This window comes from Microcaecilia unicolor, chromosome 1 (genome assembly GCF_901765095.1).
Source record: "Microcaecilia unicolor chromosome 1, aMicUni1.1, whole genome shotgun sequence".
In the NCBI taxonomy this organism is placed as follows: domain Eukaryota; kingdom Metazoa; phylum Chordata; class Amphibia; order Gymnophiona; family Siphonopidae; genus Microcaecilia; species Microcaecilia unicolor.
The window spans coordinates 31,653,488-31,681,356 of NC_044031.1; the positions used below are offsets into that span (position 1 = coordinate 31,653,488).

Below are 27,869 nucleotides of genomic sequence, written 5' to 3' on the forward strand. Positions count from 1 at the left end.
TAGATGACCTCAGCAAGGGGAAGGGATGAAGTGCTCTGAGCATGCTCTGACTGCTACTTTCTGTTCCTCATTTGTCTGCAGGATTGCAAAGTGCGGAATAGACACAGAAGAAAAGAAAGCTTTATCTTCTGATCTGTAGAGAGGGAGAAGAAGGAATTTATCTGAGACCTTTAGGGATCAGTCTATCCTCCTCCTGTTTTATTCATCCTTCCAGGAAAAGGGAAATCTCTTGCCTGAATCCATCCCAGCAGCTGCAGAATCCAGAGGGGAAAACGGAAGAGAAATGTCTGCCCGAGTTTCTTCTGATCAGGCAAGAAATTATTTTCTCTTCTCTTCTCATGTATACATTTCTTCCCTTAACCAATCTCTTCACCAGGGCCGGTCTTAAGGCGAGGCGGCCGCACAGGGCCTCCTCGCGCTCAGGGGGGCCCCGCGCAGCGCGCCTCAGGTCGCCCCGCCCCGACCGCCCGAGCACCACTCTCCCTCCCAACGAAGTTCAACAACGCGCGACGGCGACGTGGTGGTGGTGGGGGCCAGTGTTGCCAGGTGGGCGGTTTTCCGCGACCCGCCGCGGGAAATTTTTGCCCGCGGCGGGTTGCGGACGGTTTTTTGGGCTTCTTTTTTGTTTTTGGGCGGTTTTTTCGGCCGCGGGGGGCGGGGCCGATGACGTTCTGGGCGGGGCCGATGATGGCGGGGGTGGGGTTGATGACGGCGGGGGTGATGACGCGGGGGTGGGGTTGTCAGGGGCGGGGTTTGAGTTTGGGCTGGTTTTGGGCTGGATTTAGGCTGTTTTGGGTGGGAAAAAAATTTTCCACCGACCTGGCAACCTTGGGGCAGTCCGCCCCAGATGTCAGCGGGTGGTGGTGCTCGGAGTCCGCTCCCGGCGCTGCTCGTCCTGTCCTGCCTTTAAAAACCCAATTTGAAGCGCTGGAGTAACAGGCAGCAGCGCCTCGCGTCTGCCCTTCTACTAAAAATCTCTTTGACGACGTCATTGGGCCTTCCCACATTGAGTTCCGCCCTCCTCTGAGGTAAAGAGTAGTTACTTACCTGTAACAGGTGTTCTCCGAAGACAGCAGGCTGCATATTCTCACAAGTGGGTGAAGTCACGTCGGCCCCGGAGGATTTTAAAGCAAAGTCTAAAAATCTCTTTAACTGTGTTCTGTCGCGCGAGCGATTGCACTGCGCATGTGCACACACATCTTCCCGCTCGCTGTGCAGACACGCCCCTCAGTTAAATCCAAAAGATGAAGGAGACAACTCCAAAAGGGGAGGTGGGAGGGTTTGTGAGAATATGCAGCCTGCTGTCTTCGGAGAACACCTGTTACAGGTAAGTAACTACTCTTTCTCCAAAGACAAGCAGGCTCATATTCTCACATGTGGGGTATCCCTAGCTTCCAGGCTTACACAACACAACAAACAGTGCTCAATTGAGTCTCGCAACGGCGAGGCCAGAATAAAAATTGACCTGAAAGGAAGAAACATCTAAATGAGTGTAGCCTGGAACAGAACAAAAATGGGCCTAGGAGGGTTGGAGTTGGATTCTAAACCCCAAATAAGTTCTGCAGCCCCGACTGCCCAAACCGACTGTCACGTTGGCTATTCTGCTGAAGGCAGTAGTGAGATGTGAATGTGTGGACTGATGACCACGCCGCAGCTTTGCAGATCTCTTGAATAGTGACTGATCTTAAATGAGCCACCGACTCAGCCATGGCTCTAATTTTGTGAGCCGTGACATGGCCCTCTAGAGTCAGTCCAGCTTGGACAAAACGAAGGAAATGCAATCTGCTAGCCAAGAAGAAATGGTGCGGTTTCCGCCAGCAACTCCTCTCTAATGGCATTAAAAGAAATAAACAACTGGGCGGACTGTCTGAGGGGGCTCGTCCGTTCCACGTAAAAAGAGCACAGCTTGCTTTTGCCAGGGCTTGTAAGATGAGGGAGAGAAAATGTTGGCAAGACAATTGACTGGATCAGATGGTACTCCGATACCACCGCCAGTAAGAACTTTGGCTGCATGCGGAGAACTACTCTGTTAAGATGAAAAGTAAGGTAAGGCGCTTGAGCTACTAGAATCTGAAGCTCACCGACCTTACGAGTTGAAGGAATAGCTATCAAGGAAAATGACCTTCCAGGTCCAATACTTCAGATGGCAGGAATCCAGTGGCCCGAATTGAGCTTTCAGCAGCTGGATGAAAACGACATTGAGACCCCAAGATATTGAAGAAGGATTGATAAGGGCTTTGACCGAAGCATAAGAGCCAATTTTCAAAATTATTGGGGGTGCTAAGCCCAACAGAAACCCCCCCCCCCCTAGACATATACAAGGAATTCTCTCTATTGGGGGAGAAGTAAACCTCTCATGAAGTGGACAGCTAAAGGCTGACCTTTTACACGTTGATGATAAGCACTTATTGCACGAAGATGGACACTGACAGAGTTGGTCTTGAGACCAGACTCAGACAGGTGTAGAATGAACTCAAGCAAGGTCTGTATAAGACAAGAGGCAGGATCTAGGGCCTTGCTGTCACACCAGACGGCGAACCTCTTCCATGAAAAAGAATAACACCTCTTCGTGGAATCTTTTCTGGAAGCAAGCAAGACTCGGGAGACACTCTCTGGAAGACTCAACGAAATCCATACTCTCACCATGCAGACCGTGTGAGCCAGAGATTGGAGGATGGGATGTAGAAGTGCCCCCTCGTTCTGCGTAATGAGAGCTGAAAAACATTCCAACTCCAGAAGAAGAGGGAACCATATCTGACGCGGCTAGAAGGGACCGAACAGAATCATGGCTCCACAATCTTGCTTGAGAATCAGCAAAGCCTTTTCCACCAGAGGTATGGGAGGATATGCATACAGAAAGCCTGTCCCCCCAATGAAGGAGAAAGGCATCCGATGCTAGCCTACCGTGAACCTGCAGCCTGGAACAGGACTGAGGGACTTTGTGATTGGACTAAGTGGCAAAAAGATCCACTGAGGGGGTGTCTCACTCCCGGAAGATCTTTCGAGCTACAGTCACGCTCTACAACCATGACTGTAGCATTATCCTGCTCAGCCTGTCGGCCAGACTGCTGTTTACGCCAACTAGATAAGTGGCTTGGAGAAAACATGCCGCGTTGGCGGGCCCACCGCTACATCTGCATGGCATCCTGACTCAGAGGGCAAGATCCAGTACCCCTTTGTTATCGAGTACATCGCAACCCGATTGTTTGGTTGAATTAGAATAATTTGGTTGGATAGCCGACCCCAGGAGGGATGCAACCTTCGTCAGCAGCTTTTGTGGCTGAGGAAGTTGGCAGGGACGCCCCAGAATCAAATTGGAGAGAATTGACCACCTCTGAAGAGAATTCTGAAAACTGGTGAACAGTTGGGTCACATCCTCCAGATACCCTGAACTTGATACCACTGGGAAGCTAGGATGCACTGAGCGGATGTCATGTGTAAATGTGCCATGGGAGTTACGTGAACTGTGGAAGCCATGTGCCTAGAAGTCTCAATATTTACTGTGCTGTAATCTGTTGAGACGGGCAATGATCGTGTTAAGGGAACACATGCACTCCCAGTCCATGAAGAGACGCTGCAACAACAGCCAGGCACTAGGAAAACATTCTCTGGACGCAAACTGGGTATAAGTATCCTGTAAGTCCAGAGAGCATAGCCAATCGTTTTCCTGAAGTATGGGAAGAAGGATGCCCAGGGGAAGCATCCTGAACCAAATATCTGTGTAGGCCCCTTATGTCTATGATGGGACGCAACCCACAAAGAAGCACCTGGAATAGAATCTCAACCCTTCTTGCCCTGGTGGAACGGGCTCGACTGCATTGGCGCTGAGAAAGGCGGAGAGTTCCTCTGCAAGTACCCACTTGTGATGGAAGCTAAAGGATTAAGCTCCCAATGAGCAATGTGGAGGGTTTGATTCCAGATTGAGAAAGTATCCTAACCGGACTATTTGAAGAAACCACCGGTTGGAGGTTACAAGAAGCCACCTTTGGTGGAGAAAAGTTAGACCTCCCCCCGACAGGCAGATTAGCCGGTACGGACATTTTTTTTTTTTTAATTTTATGGTGGCTATGCTGAATTGGAGCCAGTCAAAAACCCGTCCCTGGTTTTTGCGGAGTAGCTGCAGGGGCCTGATTAGGTGTACGCCGTTGACTAGAACGAGCGTGCTGTGGCATAGCCTGAACCGGCTGTCGAGAAGCAGGAGTATACGTACGATCCCTTAAGGCACAAGGAAAACTTCTCTTCCCTTTAAAGAACTTCCAAGATGAGGAAGTGTATGCACAGAATATCTACAATTTCTGCTGAGTCCCCTCCTCCAGGTGAGAGGCACGCAGTCATGAGAGTCTGCGCATCACTATACCCAGAGCAGAAATCTAGATGTTACAAGTGTCGAAAATGCCCCTGGACAGGAACCTGCGACACACCGTTGAAAAGGTTTAGCCTGCTCCGGTGGGAATGCTCATAAAGATCTAGCAGGACTCGATTTTGGATGCGATCATGCCAGCCTGGTACGCCGTTCTCCCAAAATAGGCTAAGGATGTATGCTCTGGCCCCGGGGGCGTCTAAGCAAGTTTTTAGAACTGCTATCTATTCTGAGAGCAGAATCCACCACCGCAGAATCATGAGGTAACTGAGGCCCAATGAAACTGGGTTCCCCGTGGATCCGATACTGGGATTCAGTCTTCTTATATCATGTTGTAGAAGACTTAGGTGAAGATGGATAGTCCAGGACCTCGAGCATCTGGGGCCTTGGGCTGATTCACAATCTCCACTGTAATGTGTCGAGACAGATAGAAGATCTAGAGAATTCTCAGCAGAGAAAACCCCATGACTTTCATGTTCATCAGATGAGCCATCATTGAATTGAACTAACAACTCAGACAGAGCAGCTCAGATCCAAACCCGTCCGACATGGAAGCCCGGTAACCTCTAGGACGGGGTCGAGAAGTTGACTCTCCAGACGACTCCAGTGAAGGAGAATCGACCCAGTAGGCTGCGAACACCAATACCGGAGGCAGCATCGGTGAAGGAGATCTAATCCCAGGTGAAAAGCTAGATGCCGCAGGAGCGCTAGCACCAATGGCACTCGATGGTACCCATGGTACCGTATCCATAACAGAGATGAGACCGATGGTATCGATAGTACCCATGGCACCGATGGTACCCATGGTACACATGGTACCGATGGTACCCATGATACCCGGTACCGATGGTACCCATGATACCTGGTACCAATGGTACCCATGGTACTGATGTACCGATGATAGTCATGATATCTGGTATCGATGGTACCCATGGTACCGATTATACCTGGTACCGATGGTACCCATGACATCTGGTACCGATGGTACCCTTGATACCTGGTACCGATGGTACCCATGGTACTGATGGTATCTGGTACCGATGATAGTCATGATATCTGGTATCGATGGTACCCATGGTACAGATTATACCTGGTACCGATGATACTCATGATACCTGGTACCGATGGTACCCATGACATCTGGTACCGATAGTACCCATGGTACCGATGATACCTGGTACTGATGGTACCGATGATACCCATGATACCCGGTACCGATGGTACCCATGATACCTGGTACCGATGGTACCCATGACATCTGGTACCGATGGTACCCATGATACCTGGTACCGATGGTACCGACGTCCGATGCCAGGATACCTCCATAACAGAGGGAGCAACGCTCTCGGCACCGATGTCTCCTTTGGGCATCCCTGGCAAGTAGCATACGTCTCGTCATTTTGAGACACTACTTGCACTTCTCAGGGAGATGATCCGGCCCAAGACACGTCCGCCGATGCGCCCGAATGACCTGCAAAGCAGGAGGTGCCGAGGCGGGTGGAGACTCACTCGATGCATCCGGTTGCAGTGGGTAGAAGGCTTAAAGTCAGAGTGGTGTGCTGGAGCAGGCTCTCACAGCTCTCGAGAGCCATTTGTTAAGTTTTAAAAAAAATTGGGGACTTTAACAAATGGATTCTTTTACTTTGCTGGCGAGAGTCTTTTTTAATAAGAAAAAAGAAGAAAGAAACTTATAAAGAAATACTTATAAGTTTTGATTCTCATTTCAGGCACAGCCCCTTGTGACTCTGGCAATTACTTAAACTTTCCTTGCCCCAGGTACAAAAAGTACCTGTATATGTAAGCCACAATGAGCCTGCCATGAGTAAAGTACAAACGGAAAAAAAAAAAAAAAAAAAGAACACCCAAAGGGGTACTACTACTACTACTTAGCATTTCTATAAAAAGTTAAAATAAAAAAAGAGATTTAACTCCGAGGACCTGAAGAAAACACGAAGCACTAATGAACTCCGTGTCTCCTCAGACGCGGAAAAAGAACTGAGGGGCGTGTCCGCACGGCGAGCGGGAAGATGTGTGCGCACATGCGCGGTGCGATCGCTCGTGCGACGGAACGCAGTTAAAGAGATTTTTAGATTTTGCTTTAAAATCCTCCGGGGCCGACGTGACGTCACCCACTTGTGAGAATATCAGCCTGCTTGTCTTTGGAGAACTTCCAATTACCGCGAGGGCGGGTGGGACTCATTGTGGGAAGGCCCAATGACGTCGTCTAAGAGATTTTTAGTAGAAGGGCAGACGCGAGGCGCTGCTGCCTGTTACTCCAGCGCTTCAAATTGGGTTTTTTTTTAAAGGCAGTGAGGGTGGTGGGCCTGGGCGGCAGGAGAATGGAGCTGGTAGGTGGGGAGGGACTCAGATGGGAGAAGGGTGTGGGCTCTCAGGTGGGGGAAGGGTGGGATGTGGGAGGGGGTTCTCAAATGGGAAGGAGACTGAGGTGGGGAGGGGGTTCATGGATGGGAGAAGCAGAAGGTGGTGGAGAGGGGGTTCTTGGATAGTTGAAGGGACGGGTGGGGAGGGGACTGGGGTTCTTGGATGGGAGAGACTGGGGAGGGTGTTCTCAGATGGGAGAAGGGGACGGGTGGGGAGAGGACTGGGGTTCTTGAATGGGAGAAGGGGACTGAGGTGGGGAGGGGGTTCAAGGATGGGAGAAGGGGATGGAGAGGGGGTTCTCGGATGGGAGAAGGGGACGGGTGGGGAGGAGACTGGGGTTCTTGGATGGGAGAAGGGGACTGAGGTGGAGAGGGGGTTCTTGGATGGTTTGAAGGGGACGGGTGGGGAGGGGACTGGGGTTCTTGGATGGGAGAAGGGGACTGGGTCTGAGAAGGGGCAATGTGGGAAAATGGGGGCCATGCCTGGGGCTGGTGGGAAAATGGGGTATGCGTGGGTCAGGTGGGAGAATGGTTCTGAAAAGGGGGGCCCTAATACATGTGGATGAAGGGGGCTGGAACTGGGGGCTGAAAAGGAGGTTAGGTGGGATAAGAGACTGGAGACTGAAAAGGGGCAGGGGATGAAACTGGGGACTGGGGGCTGAAAAGGGAACAGGGAGAAGTGGCTGGGGGGCTGAAGCTCGTAACTGGTGGGAGAAAAGGGCTGGGGCTGAAATGGGGGACTGGTGGGATAGTGGGGCTGGAACTGGGGGCTGAAAAAAAGGGGCAGAGAGAGGGGCAGATCCTGGATGGGGGAGTAAAAGGGAGGGCAAAATCTGGATGGATGGGAGAGGGAGGGCAAATGGTGGATTGAAGGAACAGAGAGAAAGGGCAGACAGTGGATGGACGGGATAGAAAGGGCAGACAGTGAATGGATGGGGGAGAGAGAGAGGGCAGACAGGGGCAGATAGTGGATGGAAGGGGCAGGAAGAGAGGGCAGACATTGGATGGAGGGGACAGCAGAGAGGGCAGACACTGGATGGCAGAGAGAGACCGAAGACAGATGCTGGATGGAAGGAAGACAGTGAAAAGAAGATGAGGAGAGCAGAAACCAGAGACAACAAACTGTAAATAAAATATATATTTAAATTTTTTTGCTTTAGGATAAAGTAGTATTGTAGATATGTTAATAAATGGTTATAATAGAACATGCAAACAAGGTAATCTTTTTATTTGACTAATTTTAATACATTTTGGCTAACTTTCGGAGAACAAAACCCCCTTCCTCAGGTCAGGATAGGATACTGTAACAGTACTATACTGTATGACCTGAGGAAGGATGTTTTGGCCTCTGAAGTTAAATATATTCAATAAAATGGTATTTTATTTTCTATATTTATTTTATTTCTATTTGTTAATTTGTAAAGTGGTGATTGGTATTTGTTAGTTGTTTTCAAATTTACATCTGCTGTCTTTATATTTTGCACAGTAGTAGGGGACATTTTCTGTTTCTGTGGTGTTGCATTGTATGCAGAGTCTGGCATCTTGGGGTTTCATTTTATTTTTTGTCTAAATAGAAAGTTTATGATTACTTATTCTATAGTGGATTAGGGTGTATCTGTGTTTGTGAAAAAGACATGGCTTTCAGTTGGCACTGACTGCAGGATCGACAAGCCCTGGAACTGGGGGCCTTGGAGCTCGGAGGGAGGGGTGGTGGGCCCTGGAGCTAGGGTGGGGGCGGAGTTAGGGTGGGGGCAGGGCTAGGGTGGGGCCCCATCAAATTGGTCTGCATAGGGCCCCGCACTTGCTAAGACCGGCCCTGCTCTTCACAATACTAACTGTACCTGACATACTGGATTAACTATATTAACAATACTATGTAACATCAATAGACACACATTTTCTCTCTTCTCAGCCCAGACCCCAACACTCTTCACTTTCTTGCCTTCAGACACCGAACAACATTCTTCTCTCCTTCTCATCTCTTCTACTTTCTCCTTCTTCCAACTACTTTTATCAGCCCAACATTATTATTATTATTAACATTTGGGTAGCGCTACCAGATGCACGCAGCACTGAACACCTGACATAGAGACACAGGCCCTGCTCAATAGAGCTTACAATCTAAAAATAATACAGACAGACAAGACAATTAAGGGCGAGGGAAGTACTGGGTGAGAAGGAACAAGGGGAGGGAATTGAGTAATAGCTAGGAGCCAAAAGCAGTGGTGAAAAGATGGGTTTTCAGCATAGATTTGAAAACAGGTAGAGATGGAGCTAGACTTACAGGCTCAGGAAGTCTATTCCAGGCATAAGGTGCCGCGAGGGAAAAGGAACGATGCCTGGAGTTATCAGTGGAGGAGAAGGGGGACGACAAGAGAGATTTGTCCAGTGAGTGGAGTTCACGGGGAGGAATGTAGGGAGAGATGAAAGTGGAGAGGTAATGGGGAGCTGCAGAGTGGATGCATTTAAAGGTCAGTAAGAGAAGTTTGAATTGTATGCAGAAGCAGACAGGGAGCCAGTGAAGTGACTTGAGGAGTGGGCTAGTGTGGGTATAACGATTTTAGCGGAAAATAAGTCGTGCTGCAGAATTTTGGACAGACTGGAGAGGAGAGAGATGACTGAGTGGAAGACCAGTAAGAAGTAAATTGCAATAATCCAAACGAGAGGTGACAAGGGTTTGAACCAAGGGTTCTGGTAGCGTATTCAGAAAGGAAGGGGCGGATTTTGCTAATGTTGTAGATAAAGAAACGACAGGTTTTGGCGATCTGTTGAATATGTGCAGAAAAGAAGAGAGAGGAATCAAAGGTGACTCCAAGGTTATGAGCCGAGGAGACAGGGAGGATGTGAGAGCCATTAACAGAGATAGAGAATGGGGGAAGAGGGGAGGTGGATTTAGGGGGGAAAAATGAGAAGTTCAGTTTTAGTCATGTTTAGCTTCATGAGAGATTTCCAGTGTTCTCTAAGCAACAGTATATCTGCTCAAAATATTGCATATTTAAGGGAACATGTAGGGCTAGATTCTGTATATAGCGCTGAAAACAAATGAGCCTTAAGCGTTATTCTATAAATGATGCTCAGTTGGATGCCATTGATAGAATAACATTTGATGCCGGTATCTGTGCCAGTTACGCTAACTTAAATCTGGTGTAAATTCTCAGGCCTAAATTAGGCATGAATCTGTCTTATTCTGTAACTCCGTGCAAATTCCAGGAGCACCCTGACCTGCCCATGCCCCTGTCACATCCATATCCCCATTTTGGATCTGTGCATAAAGATTAACGCACTGAATATCGACTATAAAGATGTGTGCATAAATTCAAATTATTGCACCGAAAGTTGATTATTAGCGACTAAGTATTGGGGCCAATTGGCTCGTTTTGCAATTAAATTACGCATGTAAATTGGGTGCATGCAAGTTGAAGCACCGTATATAGAATTAGGGAACTAATGTACTAGAGATCTGATCTCATTGACAGAGGTCATCTAACAAAGTCTATACTATCTGTTACATAAACATCATAATGAAAGTGTGACTGAATGTGTCCTCCTGGCTATTCCAGGCATCGATCACGTTCAAGGATGTTGCTGCTTATTTTTTGGAAGTGGAGTGGGACATTTTAGGAGAATGGCAGAAGGAACTGTATAAGAGGGTCATCAAGGAGATTCATGACATTCTCATGTCACGAGGTAAATATGTCTTCTCTCTCATGTACTGCACAAGCATAGTATACAATGAGCACGGAAAACTCCCAGGTCCCATGGACACCCGAAATTTAGGACCTGGATTCTGATGTCATTCCATATCCAACAGGAACCAGTGAAGTAGCTCACTACAGCAGGCTCTGCAGAAGGTGCTGCTCTGTTCTTAAACTGAAGGCTTCATAGTCTGTCTCCCTTTTCTATACCAAGAAAAATTTGGCACAGAAGACCAGAGAGAGGACTTGGCACCCAGATTTCTGGCTTAGAACTACAACTATTAGCTGCACACTACTCAGCTATACTGTGCAATGTGTAACTCCCTTCTGATGGTAACCAGATGTCAGAGAAGGTTCTAATTTAAATGTTGTTTTCCTACTTCTTAACAGGTTATTCAATTGCTAATCCTGATGTTATATTTAAGATTAAAAAGGAAGATGAGAAATATTTCACTCAACACTTTGAATGGGAGGGAAAAGAAAACCTGAATGATCCCACCAAGAGTAAGTAGATGTTTTGGTTTTAAATGGCTTTGCGTTTTTACATCACAGGAGATGGATCATTAACATCAAACATTTGGAGACTTAAACTCTGTTTCCTAATTTAATACTATCAGATCCTTGGTGAAACCTTCTTGACATGTTTTCTCATAGCAGGTCTTCCAGTGGTAACCTCTGTGTTCTCACTGAGTGTTAAACAAGAGGAAAATCTCCCGTTTATGGATCATCCTGAATTAGAGACTTTTGAAGTGACTCACCCTTCTGTAACAAGTAAGTATAAAATTCTTTCTGCATATATTTACTAAAATCATTTGGGACCATTTAGGAAATCAGTGGTGGTGGGATGAGCCATCCTCCTGTCTCCTCCTCCCACTGTTTCCCTACTTTGGACAGAGTTGGCTGCCTGTGGAGATGGAGGAGGCACCTGATGGAGATGGGTGTGCTTGGGGGTAAGATCAGGTCTGCAAAATCCTTTATCTAGTGTCATGGGGTTGAGGAAATCTATACTATTGAATGGGCTGGTGGGAATAGAGAAGATAGTGGCAGGGGACATAACTGATGTAAGTGATAAAGTTTGACTTAGCCATGGAGTTTTTCTATTGCTGGTGGGTTAGTACAAATCACAGTACGCAGTTGCATGATTTTGCATTCAGTGCAGCTCTTTAAATATTCTGTTAGTCTGGATTAAGTTAATGAGAACTGACATGGACTAGTTTCCTAAATTATATGACTGATGATATATGTGTTCACATGCTTAATGTGCATTAATGTTTCTATTTGCTTTGATGCGCTTCAGTATATTAGTCCTTAGGAAGTAATTCTACAAATTGGTGCCTCACTTTTGTGAATTTGTAAAAAAAAAAAAACTCCATGGAAAGGAATTAATCTAATCGTGGGTGAAGTTCACATACATTTCCTTAGCGTTCCTCCGGCCCGGCTCAGAATGTGACTGATGGGTTGTGCATGCCTTCCAGCAGATGGAGACTGAGAAAAAAACTGACTCTAGCGAGCCCAATAAGAGCCCTTGCCAGCTAGAGAAAGATCCAGTAATCTCAGTCTCCAGCAGGTGGAAGGTGGTGAGCCCTTCAGTCTCAGTCCTTTCTTTCTAGTCTGTACTTTATTTCTCTTTGTGGTAAAGGTTCTTTGATTTAGTCCTGTGCATCTTTAAAAAAAAAAAAAAAAAACCTGGTTCACAGAGGCAGAGGCCCATGGGGGTCTCTTAGTGCCTTTGGTGTGTTACACTCGGGGGGCCGAGTCCCTCCCCCCATACCCTCCCTGATGATTTTTGGTGCTGGCTGCATAGGCGCCCCGTATAAGAGACTTGGGGAGGCTAAGCCTCCCCAGCCCAACTATGACCTTCTTCCCCCACCCCGCGACGAGCTGCAGGCTTCCCCGCTCCCCAGGTCGTCCATCCCGTCTGCCCTCAGCTCCCCCCTAGCCCTCGTTTGCTTCCTGCCGCTGCCCTACCTTTAAATATTGTATTTTTCTTCCAGTCGCGGCGCCAGCATTAAAAGCAGAAGCAGGCTCGGCTCAAGCCTTCCCTCGCATGGCTCCGCCTTCGTGGAAACAGGAAATATGTCAGAAGAGGGCGGAGCCATGCGAGGGAAGGCTTGAGCCGAGCCTGCTTCTGCTTTTAATGCTGGCGCCGCGACTGGAAGAAAAATACAATATTTAAAGGTAGGGCAGCGGCAGGAAGCAAACGAGGACTAGGGGGAAGCTAAGGGCAGACGGGATGGACGAGCGGGAGGTCGGGAATTGGGGGAGTGGGCTGGAAGATTCCTACCTGACGTTTAGAGTGGGGCTGGAAGGAGATGGTAATAACATTGGTGGATGGAGGGGAGGGCAGGGGGGAGAGGAGGGTTGCTGGACATGAGAGGATGGAGGGGAGGGCAGGGGAGAGGAGAGTTATTGGCTCGACATGGAGGGATGGAGGGAAGGGCAGGGGAGAGGAGAGTTGCTGGCTGGACATGGATGGATGGAGGGGAGGGGAGAGGAGAGTTGCTGGACATGGGTGGATGGAGGGGAGGGGAGAGGAAGGTTGCTGGACATGGGTGGATGGAGGGGGAGAGGAAGGTTGCTGGACATAGGTGGATGGAGGGGAGGGGAGGGCAGGGGGAAGAGGAGGGTTGCTGGACATGGGTGGATGGAGGGGAGGGCAGTGTTTGGAATATGTCCACTTTGAGAATTAGGTGCTCAACATTAAAAGTTTAAATTTATTTACTTATTTATGGCATTTTATCCCACATTAAACATGAATTAGGGTGTTTTGTGGATCTACATGAGAATTGTGATATGATCCCTTATTTCATATTGTTGACAGTCTGCATTTTCCGTATGGGTGGTATATTGGTGTATTAGGTTCTGCCCAGTGTAATATTTATGGTACAGCAAGGTGTTCTGAGTGTGTTTTTGCACAAAGTTGTGCATAGTGTTTTGCAGTTGAGCGAATGTGGTTAGTATATGCTTTGAGCAACCACTTTATTCTTTGACATATGATACATATCTAATATCTAAATTTAATAAAAGGTATTGTGACTTATTTTTTTTCTGTGTGTTATCAGACAATTATGGATTTAAGCTCCACCCCTGGCCCCACCCCTAATCCCACCCCCTTTAGCCTCCCCAAACATTTGGGCCACCGACCGCCTATGGCTGGCTGCTTTATTTGATAGCTAGCATTCTTTATTAAAAAAAAAAAAAAGGTTTCCTCAATCTCTTCACGGGAAGAGCTTTGGAGGCAGGGAGAGGCAGCTACTTAAAAAAAAAAAAGGGCCAACCGGTCTGCTGTTTGCGAAGAGAGCCGCGTTTTGGTCTGTTTTAAAACAAGCAGGGCAGCTCCTTCGGTCTTTTCCTATATTTCTAAATGCGCCTTGCTTTCTTCCTTGTGATCAGCTGACAGTGATGTCGGAAAAACTTCGCCGCTGTTCTGTCTGTGAGCGGCGGGGTCTTGCTGCGAGTGGTGTGTGTAAATACTGCACCGCTGCAGAGGGTTTAGTGGAGCAGGGTGCAGGAGCCGGGAAATCGTCGGCGCCGTCGGCTTGGGGGTCCGATTCAGGCGTTTTAGTAGTGGTCGCGTCTCCCTCTCTCCCGGTGCCAGTTTCGGCGGGAAACGCCGCCATTTTGGGTGTCTCGTTGACTGCTGTGCCTCTGCCTACTACTCAAACTCCCATTTTGGCAGCGGGTGAAGGAGGATTTCCTCCTGAATTCGTGGTACAGATGTACCAAGCCTTTCTGCTGCACAAAGCTGCTCCTGTGGACCCTCCAGGAAAAAGATCTCTGGAGGGTGCCTCTTTGGCTCAAAAACGGGTCAGACACTCTGTGGAGGCAGAACAGGATTTTTCTTTTTCCCCTGATCAAGAAATGCTATCCTTAGAAGAGGAGGCATGGTTTCCTGAGGAGCAGTTTTCTGAGGACCTGGAACAGACAGCTGATGCAGAAGAATGTCTTCCTGCGGAGGAGGATCCTTCGGTAGTAAGGATTTGACCTTCAGGAGCTTATTTCTCAGGTTTCTTCTACTTTGCGTTTTGATGACCAAGATATCCAGGTGACTGAGCCTAGAAAGGTGGATTTGCTGGTCAAGGGTATTCGCAGAGCAGGTAAGTCTTTTCATATGCATCAAGATATTAGGGATATTATTCAGGCTCAGTGGGAGGTTGCTGATTCTGTTTTTAGGCTTGCGAGATCTATGGTCAGACTTTATTCGGATTCTGATAAAGATCTTTTGCGCCCCCCAGTAATGGATACTGTAGTTTCCGTGGTTACTAAGCAAAACATGGTATACCCAGGATCACCGTATTGAATCTTTGCTGAAGAATTCCTTTGATGTTTCTGCTCTGGCAGTGCAGGCTGCAATTTGTGGGTCCTTAGTAGCGAGAGCTTGTTTCCGCTGGTCAGAAAGGGTTTTGGACCGTTCTTCGGATGATCTTTCAGCTATTGATGTTGAAGTGGCAAAGTTGGAAATGGGTTCGGCCTTTTTGGCAGATGCTCTTTATGATTTGCTTCGGGCTTCTTCAAAGTCTATGGCTCTATCCTTGTCGGCCTGTCATACTCTATGGCTGCATGGCTGGTCGGTGGATGCGGCTTCTAAGTCCCAAACTTAGTAAATTTCCCTTTAAGGGTCCTTTTCTGTTTGGTGAAGAATTAGACAAGTTGGTGCATAGCCTGAGTGAGCTAAGGTGCCAAGGTTGCCGGAGGATCGTCCCAGAGGTTCTGGCCGTGTCAATTTTTCAGGTTGTCATGGGCCGGGCAGTTTTTTTCCGGTACAATGCTCCAGATTTTTCCAAAGGACTTGGTTCTTTCGCGGAGGTTGTAGAGGAGGTCGAGAGGCAGGGAATTCCCTTTGCTCCTCCTCCCGTCCTGAACAATGAAGGTTGGCGGGCCCAGCCTCTAGTCCAAGTAGGTGCTCGGTTGGCACAATTTCAAGGGAGGTGGGCCCAGATTACGTCGGACCAGTGGATACTAGAGGTTATTCGAGACGGGTACGCCTTAGAGTTTGCTCATCCTTTGTCAGATGCTTTCCTAGAATCCCCTTGCCGTTCTCGCATCAAGGCCAGAGCAGTCAGGGATACTCTTCGCAGACCTTTGAGCGATTTGTCCAGTCCCTTTTGCGGAACAGCGTCAAGACTGTTACTCCATTTACTTTGTGGTACCCAAGAAAGAGGGTTCCTTCCAACCAATTTTAGATCTCAAGGCAGTCAATCGAGCTCTCAAGGTGCCATCGTTTCGTATGGAGACTTTGCGGTCCGGTCCGGGAGTTTCTGACTTCTCTTAATCTTACAGAAGCTTATTTCCACATTCCTATTCGTCCTGCACATCAATGTTTCCTTCATTTTGCGGTGCTAGGTCACCATTTACAGTTTCGGGCTCTTCCCATTGGACTTGCAACTGCTCCTCGTACATTTACCAAGGTCATGGTTGTTGTAGCTGCAGCTCTCAGAACGGAGGGCATTTTGTCCATTCATACTTAGATGATTGGTTGATCCGGGCAAAGTCTTACCACGAGAGTGTTCAGGTGACAGCTTGGGTGGTAGAATTCTTACAGTCCCTCGGTTGGATAGTCAATATGCAGAAGAGCCGTCTTCAGCCTTCTCAGTCGATAGAGTATCTAGGAGTCCTATTCGACACAAAGCAGGGTCGCGTGTTTCTTCCGCCGGCCCGTGTCCTCAAGTTGCAGTCTCAGATTCGTCAGTTCTTGCAGAATTTGAGACCGTCGGCAAGGGACTATCTACAGGTTCTGGGATCCATGGTGGCAACGATCGAGGCGGTGCCCTGGGCCAGGGCTCACACGAGGCTTCTTCAGAGGTCACTTCTGTCGAGATGGTCGTCCCATGCGGATTCTTTTCATCAAAGATTACCACTTTCGCTCCAAGTGAGGACCAGTCTTCAATGGTGGCTTCAAGAGGCCAGTCTGACCAAAGGTATGCCTCTGGATCAGCTCAGCTGGACTGTGGTGACGACAGATGCCAGTCTCCAAGGCTGGGGAGCTCACTGTCAGGGACAGTATGCTCAGGGTCTCTGGCCTCCACAGGAGACATTTTTTTCAATCAACCTATTGGAGGCCAGACCAATTCGTGTGGCGCTTCAGAGTTTTCTTCATCTTCTGAGGGGCGGAGCAGTCCGAGTGATGTCAGACAATGCCACTGCGGTAGCATATATCAATCGGCAAGGAGGGACGAGGAGCCTACCATTGAAGCGAGAGGTGTCACTGCTGTTTCAGTGGGCAGAGGTCCATCTGGTAGCTCTATCAGCGGCTCACATGGCAGGGGTCCTAAATGTTCAAGCAGATTTTCTCAGTTGCCACTTGCTCGATCCCGGAGAGTGGTTGCTAAGCGAAGTGGCGTTTCGGCAATTGGTCAATCGTTGGGGGTGTCCCAGGATGGATCTGTTGGCCTCTGCTGGCAATTCAAAACTTCTTTTGTGCTTCAGTCATCGCAAGGATCCCAAAGCGCGGGCTTGGACGCTCTTCTTCAATCCTGGCCAACCGGTCTACTGTATGCTTTTCTTCCATTTCCTCTGATAGGACGTCTTGTTCAGCAGGTAGAGACTTGCAGGGGGCGTCTGATCTTAATACCACCAGATTGGCCTCACAGACCGTGGTACGCTGACCTGCGGCGTCTTCTGATAGATGTTCCCTTCAGACTTCCTGTCACGTAAGATCTGTTGACGCAGGGTCCGGTGGTTTTTCCGAATCCGGGTCGATTCTGTCTTACAGCCTGGCTCTTGAGAGGGCTAAGCTGACTAAGAAAGCATTGCTACTATGCTTCACTCTCATCGCCATTCTACCTCTTTGAATTATGTGGGCACCTGGAGGATTTTTGAGGTGTGGTGTAAAGAGTTTAGTTTGTCTCCTTTTTTTGTGCCTCTGTTCCGCAAATTTTGGATTTTTTGCAGCGGGGTTATGACAAAGGCCTTGCTTTGGCTTCTCTTAAAGTGCAGATTGCAGCTTTTACATGTTTTTGTGGTCGTGTCCAAGGGAGATCTCTAGCTAGTCATCCGGATGTGGTGCGTTTTTTGAGGGGGGTTAATCTGCTTCGTCCCCCGTCTCAATGTTTTTTTCCTTGTTGGGATCTGAATTTAGTTCTTTCGGTTCTTACTAAGCCTCCCATCGAGCCTTTGTCGTCCTGTACTCTGAAAGACTTGACTTTGAAGACAGTATTTTTGGTGGCCGTTGCTTCGGCTAGGCGGGTTCGGAGTTGCAGGCGCTGTCGTGTAGATCACCGTTTTTGGAGTTCTGTTCCGATCCAGTAGTTTTGTGGCCAGTTCCTTCCTTTCTTCCCAAGGTTGTGACTCGTTTTCATGTATCTCAGCCAGTGGTATTGCCTGTGTTAAGTTCTTTTTCCGGGTCAGAGGAGCAACGGCATTTGAAGTGTTTGGATGTCAAACGGGTGTTGAAACACTATATCAAGTCTACTGATGACATTCTGCAATCCGATCGTTTGTTTATTCTGATCAGAGGGTCACACAAAGGGTTCATGGCCTCTAAGCCCACTATTTCTCAGTGGCTTAAAGAAATGATTGCCTCAGCTTACCTTCTTTCTGGGAAACCTGTTCCAGAGCATGTTAAGGCTCACTCTACAAGGGGTCAGGTAGCCTCGTGAGCAGAGCATTGTCTGGTGCCTCCGGAAGACATTTGTAGGGCGGTGACTTGGTCGTCTTTGCATTTTTTTTTCTAAGCACTATCATTTTGATATCCTCAGTTGTCGGCAGATTGCTTTTGGAGCACACGTCTTGACGGCGGGGCTACTAGAGTCCCTCCCATAATTTCACTGCTTTGTTATTTCCCATCAGTCACATTCTGGGCCTGTCCAGAGGGACTAAAGGAAAGCAAATTAGCAGGTAAGGCCTAATTTACCCATGGAAGATCTACAAGACAGAATAAGAAATGAACTATGCTCCTTTCTATCTAATTTGAATTATGTCCAACTCATAATAGGGGACACCAACTGAATTTGGTGACCTTTAGTGATGGTTCATTGTTTAACCCTAGTATTATCCAATATTGTTTGGGAAGAGTCTTTGAGGTCTGATCATTTTAGATGTTTTTTTGATATTATATTGGAATCAGTTTCAACAAGTAACCAATGTACTACCCCAATACATCACTACTAGAGGGTGAATAGATAGATTCCAATACTTTTTGGAATACCTTATTGGCAAGATTACCATCAGATAGAGATTTGGATATGGAAAATGAATGGACAGTTCTTGGTCATGAAGTGTTAGATACCATTGCCCCACTCTATTCTAGATTGAAAGAACTTTGCAAGAGTAATAAGTGGTTCACTCCAGAATTGTTGAAATTAAAAAGAGAATGTAGGAAATTGGAGCAGAAGTGACTTAAAGTAAAATCTGCCACAACTAGAAAGTGGAGGAATACTTTCAACAATTATAAGAAAGCAATTGCTTTAGCCAGGCAAACATATTACTCTCAGCTAATTCATAAAGAAAATGGTAATACGAAGCAATTGTTTTGTATTGTTAATTCACTTTTTCCTCAGCGACCCTCCAGACCGGTCAAGACGCGTGGGTTATGTACTCCTACCAGCAGAGGGAGACTGAGAAACCACTGAGCTTTGGATACTGTATATATAACCTGTGCAGCACCCCCACTAGCCAGTATTTTCTCAGTCTCAGCAGAGGTAGAAGTACTGCCTGTGCAGTCTTCAATAGTCTGGTGAGGTAGTTTTACTGATAACAAAAGGGGAATTTGTCATTTTGATTTGATATTCTCTGTTATTTCAGTTCCCTGTACGTGTGTTAAAAAAAAAAAAAAGAAAAGTTGGTGCTTCGGGGGTCTGGGTCCGGTGGGGCCCACTATTCCCCTTGGGCTGTCACACCTGCTAGTCGGGTCCCTCCCCCTGTGCTGCTCTCTTACTCTCTGTTTGTGGCAGCTTTGTGCCTCGGCTGCTTTCTTAGTACTGGAGCCTTGAGTGCCTTACAATCAGCAGCTGCCAGATTTGTGCTCTGTTTCTTTAACAGAATAATTTAATTATTTCTGGGAACAAACGAAGTGTTCAGGCTCCTTTGCCTGGGAGGAAGAGCAGTGCGATTATTGTTCTTAGAGGAGGCAGGTTGCCGTCTGAGCAAATCAACGTTTTATTTCTGCCTGCAATTCAGCTATGTGAGGCAAACTCCTCCGTTGCTGTGTGTGTGTTCTCGACGCGGTGTAGAGACGCCAGGTAGTCAGTGTCGTCTCTGCGGGGAGCCGAAACAGCTGTCCGCGGCTCTTCCTGTTTTGACCGCAGAAGTGCCAGCGGTGTCCGTGGCCCCTTTAGCTTCGGGGTCGCAAGCAGCAGCGACGGCGGCGGTGGCAGTTTCGGCGGGAATGGTCGCCATTTTGAATCTGGTGCGGTCAGCAGAACCGGCTGTTTTTGGGCCTGTTTTCCCCGTTTTGGCCCAGAAGGTGACTAATGAGAGCCCAGGAGGGGTTGGTTTCCCTCCGGATTTTGTATGGACGCTTTATCAAGCCTGGAAATTGGGACCCCCCCCCCCCCCCCCAATTAGAGGAAGGGGGTCAGCCCCATGCTCACTAAAAAAACCCCGTGGGCTGATGACGGGGATTGTTTTTCTCCTATGGGCTCTGAGGGGCCTCTCAGTGATTTTGGTGAATGAGGGTTTTGAGGGCTCTCAGGAGCTGGACTGTTTAATTCCTGGTGAGGATCCCTCAGTCAGAATTTTTCATAGGGATGAGGTTGCGGAGCTCATAGATCAGGTGACATCCACCCTTAGGTTTGAACAGGCAGAAACTCCCATGGGGGAGGTAGGACATGTGGATCCCTTGGTGAAAGGCATTCAGCATAAAGCGCGGTCCTTTCCCATGAATAAGGATCTCAGGGATATGATTTCTCAGGAGTGGAGTTCACTGGATTCCGGCAATGGCGAGACTTTATCCTCTGCTGCAGGAGAATAGAGACTCCTTTAAGGCTCCCACGGTAGATACAGTGGTGACGGCGGTTTCTAAGGCTACGGCTATTCCTGTAGACGGCAGAACCACACTTACGTGACCCCCAGGACAGGAGGTTGGAATCTTTCCTCAAGCGTAGTTTTGATTTGTCAGCTTTAGCCCTACAGGCTTCAGTTTGTGGGGGTTTGGTAGCTCAAGCTTGCTTTCGCTGGACCGAGAAGCTTCTTGATGATTCAGTAGATGTCGGCACTTCTGGGGTTCAGGAGTTAGCTAAATTGGAGATGGGCTCGTCCTTTCAGTCTGATGCACTGTACGACTTGTTGCGGGCTTCAGCCAAGAATATGGCTATGATAGTTGGAGCGCGAAGGGCTCTCTGGTTGCGAGGATGGGTCGCAGATGCGGCTTCTAAGGCTAAATTGTGTTCTCTCCCTTTTAAGGGGTCCATGCTCTTTGGGGAGGATTTGGACAACTTGGTGCGAGGTCTTAGTGATGCTAAAGTCCCTCGTCTTCCTGAATTTTGTCCCAAAGCAGGGTCCAGAGGTACGTCCGTACGCGGTCGGTTTAGGGAAGCCCGACGGTATAGACCGGGTAGGTCTAGTGGATCTTCTAGAGGTTGTTTTTTCCAGCGCACCCAGTCCTTTCAAGGAGGTCGTCGTGGGGGCCGTGACTTCTCGGGAGGATCGGGTTCGGCATGCAGTCCCCAATGAAGGTGTGCGGGTTCAGCCTCTGGTACGTGTGGGGACTCGGCTGAGTCAGTTTTACCAGAGCTGGACCCAGATCAAGTCAGATCAGTGGGTTCTTGAGGTGGTTCGAGACGGGTATGCACTGGAGTTTGAAAGTTCAGTTCCCGAAGTCTTTCTGGAGGCCCCCTGTTGTTCGTGGGTCAAGAAGGCGGCCGTGCGGGACACTTTGCGGCGTCTTCGCAATCTGGGAGCAGTGGTTTCAGTTCCTCCAGGTCAGCAACGCTCGGGTTGTTATTTGATCTATTTTGTGGTGAAGAAAAAGGAAGGTTCCTTTCGGCCTATTTTAGTTCTAAAGCGGGTCAATGCGGCGCTAAAGGTTCCTTCCTTTCGCATGGAGATGTTGCGGTCAGTCATTGTCGCTGTTCGGAGAGAGGAGTTCCTAAGTTCCCTGGATTTGACAGAGGCTTCAATTTTGTGCCCTGCCCTTCGGTCTTGCAACAGCTCCCCGCACCTTTTCCAAGGTCATGGTAGTGGTAGCAGCGGCGTTGTGCAGACAGGATGTTCTTGTGCATCTGTATCTAGACGATTGGCTGATTTGGGCCAAGTTGAGGGCGGAGAGCGAAGCGGCTACAGCTCGAGTGGTACATTTTCTGGAGTCCCTTGGTTGGGTAGAGAATCTCAGCAAGAGTCATCTCGTTCCATCACAGTCTCTGCAATATCTGGGGGTGCGCTTTGAGTCAGACAACAGTCGAGTGTTTTTACCGTCCCTTCGGATTCTCAAGTTGCAAGATCAGATTCATCGGTTTCTTGCGGAGACTGTGCCGATGGCGCGTGCTTACCTTCAGGTTCTGGGGATGATGGCGGCGACTATAGAGGTAGTTCCCTGGGCCAGGGCGCACATGCGGTAGTTGCAGGCAGCTCTACTCAGTCGTTGGTCTCCTCAATCGCAAGAATTGGAGATGCGTTTGCCTCTAACTGCAATCCCTGGTCTCAGCCTCCGCTGGTGGCTCAACACCCGCAACCTGGAAAAGGGAATGCCATTGGAATGTCCAGTCTGGGTAGTTCTCGCCACAGACGCCAGTCTGACAGGCTGGGGGGCTCATTGTCTCGGTCAGGTAGCGCAAGGCCGGTGGTCTCCGGAGGAAGCACAGTGGTCAATCAACTGGTTGGAGACTCGGGCCATTCGCTTGACTCTTCAGTTTTTCCAGACTCTGCTTCTAGGCAAAGCTGTCAGAGTGCTCTGTGACAATGCCTCGGCCGTAGCTTACGTCAACCAGCAAGGGGGCACAAAGAGTCGCCCGGTCGTGGAGGAAGCGGCACAGTTGTGCCAATGGGTAGAAATTCATCTTCAGGCTCTTTCGGTGGCACATGTAGCCGGGGTGGACAACATGGATGCAGACTATCTGAGCAGACATACTCTAGACCCCGGGGAATGGGCTGTACATCGCTCGGTTTTCAATCGCATTGTGTCGGTATGGGGGCTACCAGTGATAGATCTCATGGCGACAGCATGCAATGCGCAAGTACAGCGGTTCTTCAGTCGCAGAAGGGATCCTCGGGCGGAAGGAATCAACGCTCTTCTGCTGCCCTGGCCTCAGGAGTTACTGTATGTTTTTCCCCCATGGCCGTTAGTCGGGAGAATAGTCCAGCGCATCAAACGTCACTCTGGGCGGGTGATCCTGATAGCTCAAAATTGGTCGCGTCATCCATGGTACGGAGACCTGGTGCGTCTGGCGGTAGCGGAGCCTATTCCATTGACAGAGACAGTGTTGTTGTGTCAAGGGCCGATCGACCTGCCAGACCTGTCTCCGTTCTCGCTTATGGCGTGGCTCTTGAAAGGCACAAGTTGAAGAAGAAAGGCTTTTCTTCCAGAGTTATCGCTACGATGTTAAGCTCCCGCAAGCAGTCCACCTCTCTGTCATATGTTCGGGTCTGGAGGCTTTTTGAGCACTGGTGTCAAGATCGGAATTTGAGACCTTTGCGTGCTTCGGTTCCGGACATGTTGGAATTTTTACAGGATGGTTTGGACAAAGGTTTGGCCTTGTCTACTTTGAAGGTACAGGTGGCGGCCTTGTCATGTTTTCGTGGAAAGGTTCAAGGGAGGTCGTTAGCTTCTGCACCGGATGTGGTCCGTTTTTTGAAGGGCATTAAATTGCGTCGGCCTCCTTGTCGTCGGTTGGTTCCTCCGTGGGACTTGAATCCTGTTTTAGAGGCTTTGATTCGGCCTCTGTTTGAACCTTTGGTTTTGGCTTCTGACAAGCATCTGTCCTTAAAAGCGGTGTTTTTGGTGGTTATTACATCAGCACGGAGGGTTTCAGAACTTCATGCTTTATCTTGTAGGGCGCCCTTTTTGTCCTTTTCGAAGGAGAAGGTCTCTTTGCAGCCAGTACCCTCCTTTTTGCCCAAGGTAGTCTCCGAGTTCCATGTGAATCAGATCATTTCTTTGCCAGTTTTAGGGAATTTGGCGGGAGATTCGGAGCAGCGTCGTCTTGCAAAGTTAGATGTGAAGCGAGTTTTGTGTTGTTATCTGTCTAGAACTCGAGAGTTCAGAGCCTCAGATCGGTTGTTCGTTCTTCATGGCGGTTCTAAAAAGGGAGCTGCTGCTTCCAAGGCACTATAGCCCGGTGGTTGAAGGAGGCGATTGCTTCTGCTTACGTTTGAAGGGTCGTGAAGTACCTAAGGTCTTTTCAGCTCATTCCACTAGGGGAGTAGCGGCCTCTTGGGTGGAAAATAGTATAATCCCTCTGCTAGATATTTGTCGGGCGGCGGTCTGGTCCTCTTTGCATTCATTTGTTAAGCATTATAGGATTGATTTTCATGCGAAGGAAGAAGCGAGTTTTGGTGCAGCTGTCTTGACCTCTGGCCTTAGAGGGTCCCACCCGTTGATAATTACTGCTTTGGTACGTCCCACGCGTCTTGACCGGTCTGGAGGGTTGCTGAGGAAGGTGAAATTAGATCTTATCTGCTAATTTTCTTTCCTCTAGACCCTCCAGACCGGTCAAGGGCCCGCCCAGTATATTCTTTAGGCCAGGAGGTATTCTTTCAGTACATTTGTTTTCTCTCGGCAGCTGATGATTGTTGTTCAAATAATTTCAGACTCTTGGGGCCAGCTTCTGTCACTGGCTTGGGTCTGTTACAGGTGTGGCTTGGTTTGTGACCTGCTTGTGGAAGCACAAAATCTTGGAATTATGCAGTGACCACGTACAGGGTTCTGGTTAGTTGTTGTTTTGGCTTTCTCCGCATTGTTAGTGTTATACTGGCTGGTGGGGGTGCTGCACAGGTTATATATACAGTATCCAAAGCTCAGTAGTTTCTCAGTCTCCCTCTGCTGGTAGGAGTACATAACCCACGCGTCTTGACCGGTCTGGAGGGTCTAGAGGAAAGAAAATTAGCAGGTAAGATCTAATTTCACCATAAACCTGTTGATTGTATCAAAGCTGAACAAGGAAAATGTCCCAGTGCTAACTAGTTAAGCTTCTTTCTTTCAAGATAAAGTTTGTAAATTAAGATCTACTTTTCCCTTAGGTAATCAGTTTGATTCAGAGTTACTACTAGGTCAAATCTCTGGACAGGGTATATCTATAGATAGAGTATGGAAGTCATTTTCTGTTATTGACTGGCCACTGTTCAGTAAGTTATTTCATAAATATTGTTCTGCCCTTTGTATGCTGGATAGCTGTCCTCCATATTTGATGGAATGTGCTCCATCTATATTTAGTTTAAATGTATATTTATGGATTGAACATCGATTAGGTCAAGGAGTCTTTCCTACTAGTTTAGCAGAAATTATAATTACGCCAATACATAAGGATGTAACTAAACCAAAAGAACAGATTTCGAATTATAGGCCGGTGGCATTGATACCTTTTTTTGTCAAACTAATGGAGGGCATGTGTCAGGCTTTCCAGGCGGAAACTAGGTTCGTGAGCCCTTGGAGCACTACTGAGGAGCGGCAGTGGCAGGAGAATCACCCAAACAAGAGACAAGGCAGAACACAGCCAGTCAGATACAACCAGGACTGGAGCAGCTGAACTGAAGCTGCAGCTGAAGTAGAGCATGCTGGAGCAGGCCGGGCAGGGCACAGTAGTAGCTTCCAGGAAACCAGAGTCTTAGGCGGGCGGCAAGCAGTAGAATAAACCAGTAAACACGCAGAGTCTTGGGCAGGCAGCAAGCAGTAGAATAAACCAGTAAACACGCAGAGTCTTGGGCAGGCAGCAAGCAGTAGAATAAACCAGTAAACACACAGGGTCTTGGGCAGGCGGCAAGCAGAAGAATAAACCAGGAAACAAGCAGGGCAGGTCCAAAGCAGGATAAGAAGAACAGGTAGCACAGCAACAGCACTCACTGACGAGAAGCTCATCAGACGACCTCTGTTGCCAAGGCAAAGTAGAAAGTTCCAGGTGGTTCATAAAGGTAACAGACAAGGGAGGTCACCAGGTACGGGTGCTGCAAGGTTCCAAACATCTCAAGACAGTCTGGGAGGCTGGAAGATCTGGACCGGACTGGCATGACTTTTGGAACATGGAAAACAGCAAACAGACAGTCCAACGCAGTCACCAGGTGGCGAGATGCATGAGAGCATGAAACAGGGGCACAAACGTGACAGCATGGTAACTGTTCAGCTCAATCATTATTTAGATTTACACAACGTGTTACCTCCTTCACAATCAGGTTTCTGTGGTTTTTTTCAGTACGGAGACTGTATTGTGTTCCTTGTTAGACCATGTGAAGTTATTAATGAGCTTGAGTAAAATGCTTTGTTATTTCAGTTTGAATTGTCATTGACTTTTGACTTTGTGGACCATTCCCTTCTTTTATATAACTTGGAGGATTTAGGGATTACAGGGGTGGTACTGGATTGGTTTAAAGGTTTTCTGACTAGTAGATTGTATAGAGTAAAATCACAGGGGGAATTATCTGCAAGTTGGAGAAACCCTTGTGGTGTTCCGCAGGGTTAACGAAGCAAACACCCACAGAAGGTGAACTCTCCACAGGAAAACCAATGAAAGGCAAAACACACAGTGGATCCAAAAAAGTCCTCTCACAATGAGTGTCTTCCTGAACAAGGTCTTTATTAACAGTAGCAGAAATGACCCGACACGTGACGTGTTTCGGCCGTGAGGCCTGCGTCAGGGGTCTATAAAATAATATAATATACAAAGACATGCATAAAAATACAATTATAATTAAAACCATGAATAAAAACTTGAGCATACATATACAATTTCTTGTACAAATTTAGACAAATAAAACATCAGAATGAAAGATGCAAAATATATATAATAAAAAAGATATGATAAAAATATAAGAGTATATGACTTTAAAAGAATAGAGAATATTGAATTATATAAAAATATGAAATTATACCACATAGAGATAATGAGGACAAGGCATGAAATAAAATACACAACATGATGAAGTATAAATATAGAGGACATACCTAGTATTATCTGTAGAAAAAAGTACCTTGTAGATCAGATGAACAAAATAGCACTAAAGCTGCTAACAACGATATCTATAATAAATATGTAAACGAAGGCATAACTCACTACATCCTCTCCATACATACATATACAACAAAATGAAATGATACTGAAAAAAGTGAAACATAGAATATATGGACAGGGATCCCAAAAAAAGGTGTGTATTGATGATGGAGAATAATGAAGAAGACCACATGGGTATGAAAATAAAAATAAAAAAATGAAAATGAAAACAAGGCACGGCTGCCAAATGAATCAGCAAATGTCAAAAGTGGTGAACCATAAAATGATAAGGATAGGAGAAACAGAAAAAAGAAATAACTGATATTACTGTGAAAAATAGCATATATTAAAAATAGCATATATTAAAAAAGAAGACCATAAACTACTAAGAAAAATGAACCATAACATAGGGGAACCACCTAACTGAAAAATAATATTACCTTTGCAAAAGTGCAAAAGGAACCACATCAAAAAGGAGGCAAAATTACAAATAAGAGGTAAATGCCAATCAAAATGAGAAAAAATAAATAAGAAAAAATAATGGGTGTGGGGCATACTATAAGCTATTACAGCAGCCAGCATAGCTATCAGCAAATAAAAAGGGGGGGATTATTGCAGATAAAATATAACAATGAAAATGAATGGAATAGTCGGTGTGGGGCATGCTATAAACTACTAAAACAGACTGCATAGCTGTCGGCATTGCACAAGAACAAACCTTAAAAGCGCCTAAATGACTGCTGAGTACTGTGAAGCAAATTCGTTTGTGTGAGGCACAATGCAAACCGCTATAACTGCATTGAATTAGCACTGGTTAAATAAAAGCTAACATGACTAATGAAAAAACCAATTAAAATGCTTACCGTACACAAGAAAACGCTGTGCTGCTTTGTAAAACGAAATGTATGGCAAAACATGAAACCACCTTCAAGGGAAGGAATTATACCGGAAGTAAAGATGACATCACTTCCCCTGTGATTGGAACGAACCATTACTAGGGAAATATAGCACATGCGAGTGGTGGGGTCGAAACTTAATGGTATGGTCGATATAAAAGACTCCACTGCTAAAAGGGTTAGTGAAAACAATGGGGCACACATAAAGCTATAGGTGGAATCTGACAACAATAAAACAAAAGATTGGACTATATAAACCATGTGATCCCATATGTAGTTCCAGCTAACTGCAGAATACAAATGAAAAATAAAAGAAAAAAACAAAAATAGCGATTCAATTGTTCGACATGGACAAATAATTTTGTAAAAAAATTTTTGACATATATATAGGTCCTCGTATACAATGTATATGCTATAAAAATAAAAATAAAAATGGTAGTAATCCTGAATGATGACACTACACC

The 27,869-nt window shown here is 47.2% G+C and overlaps 1 protein-coding gene across 1 annotated transcript; it reads left to right on the plus strand.

The window, feature by feature from the left end:
- The first annotated feature begins 24 nt into the window (after positions 1-24).
- Positions 25-14,420, plus strand: LOC115464057 (zinc finger protein 766-like). Its single transcript, XM_030194577.1, has 5 exons — positions 25-310; positions 10,302-10,428; positions 10,827-10,940; positions 11,094-11,207; positions 14,116-14,420. The coding sequence occupies exons 1-5, from the start codon at positions 284-286 to the stop codon at positions 14,418-14,420; spliced, it is 687 nt and encodes a 228-aa protein (XP_030050437.1). The 5' UTR covers positions 25-283.
- Positions 14,421-27,869: the final 13,449 nt, after the last annotated feature.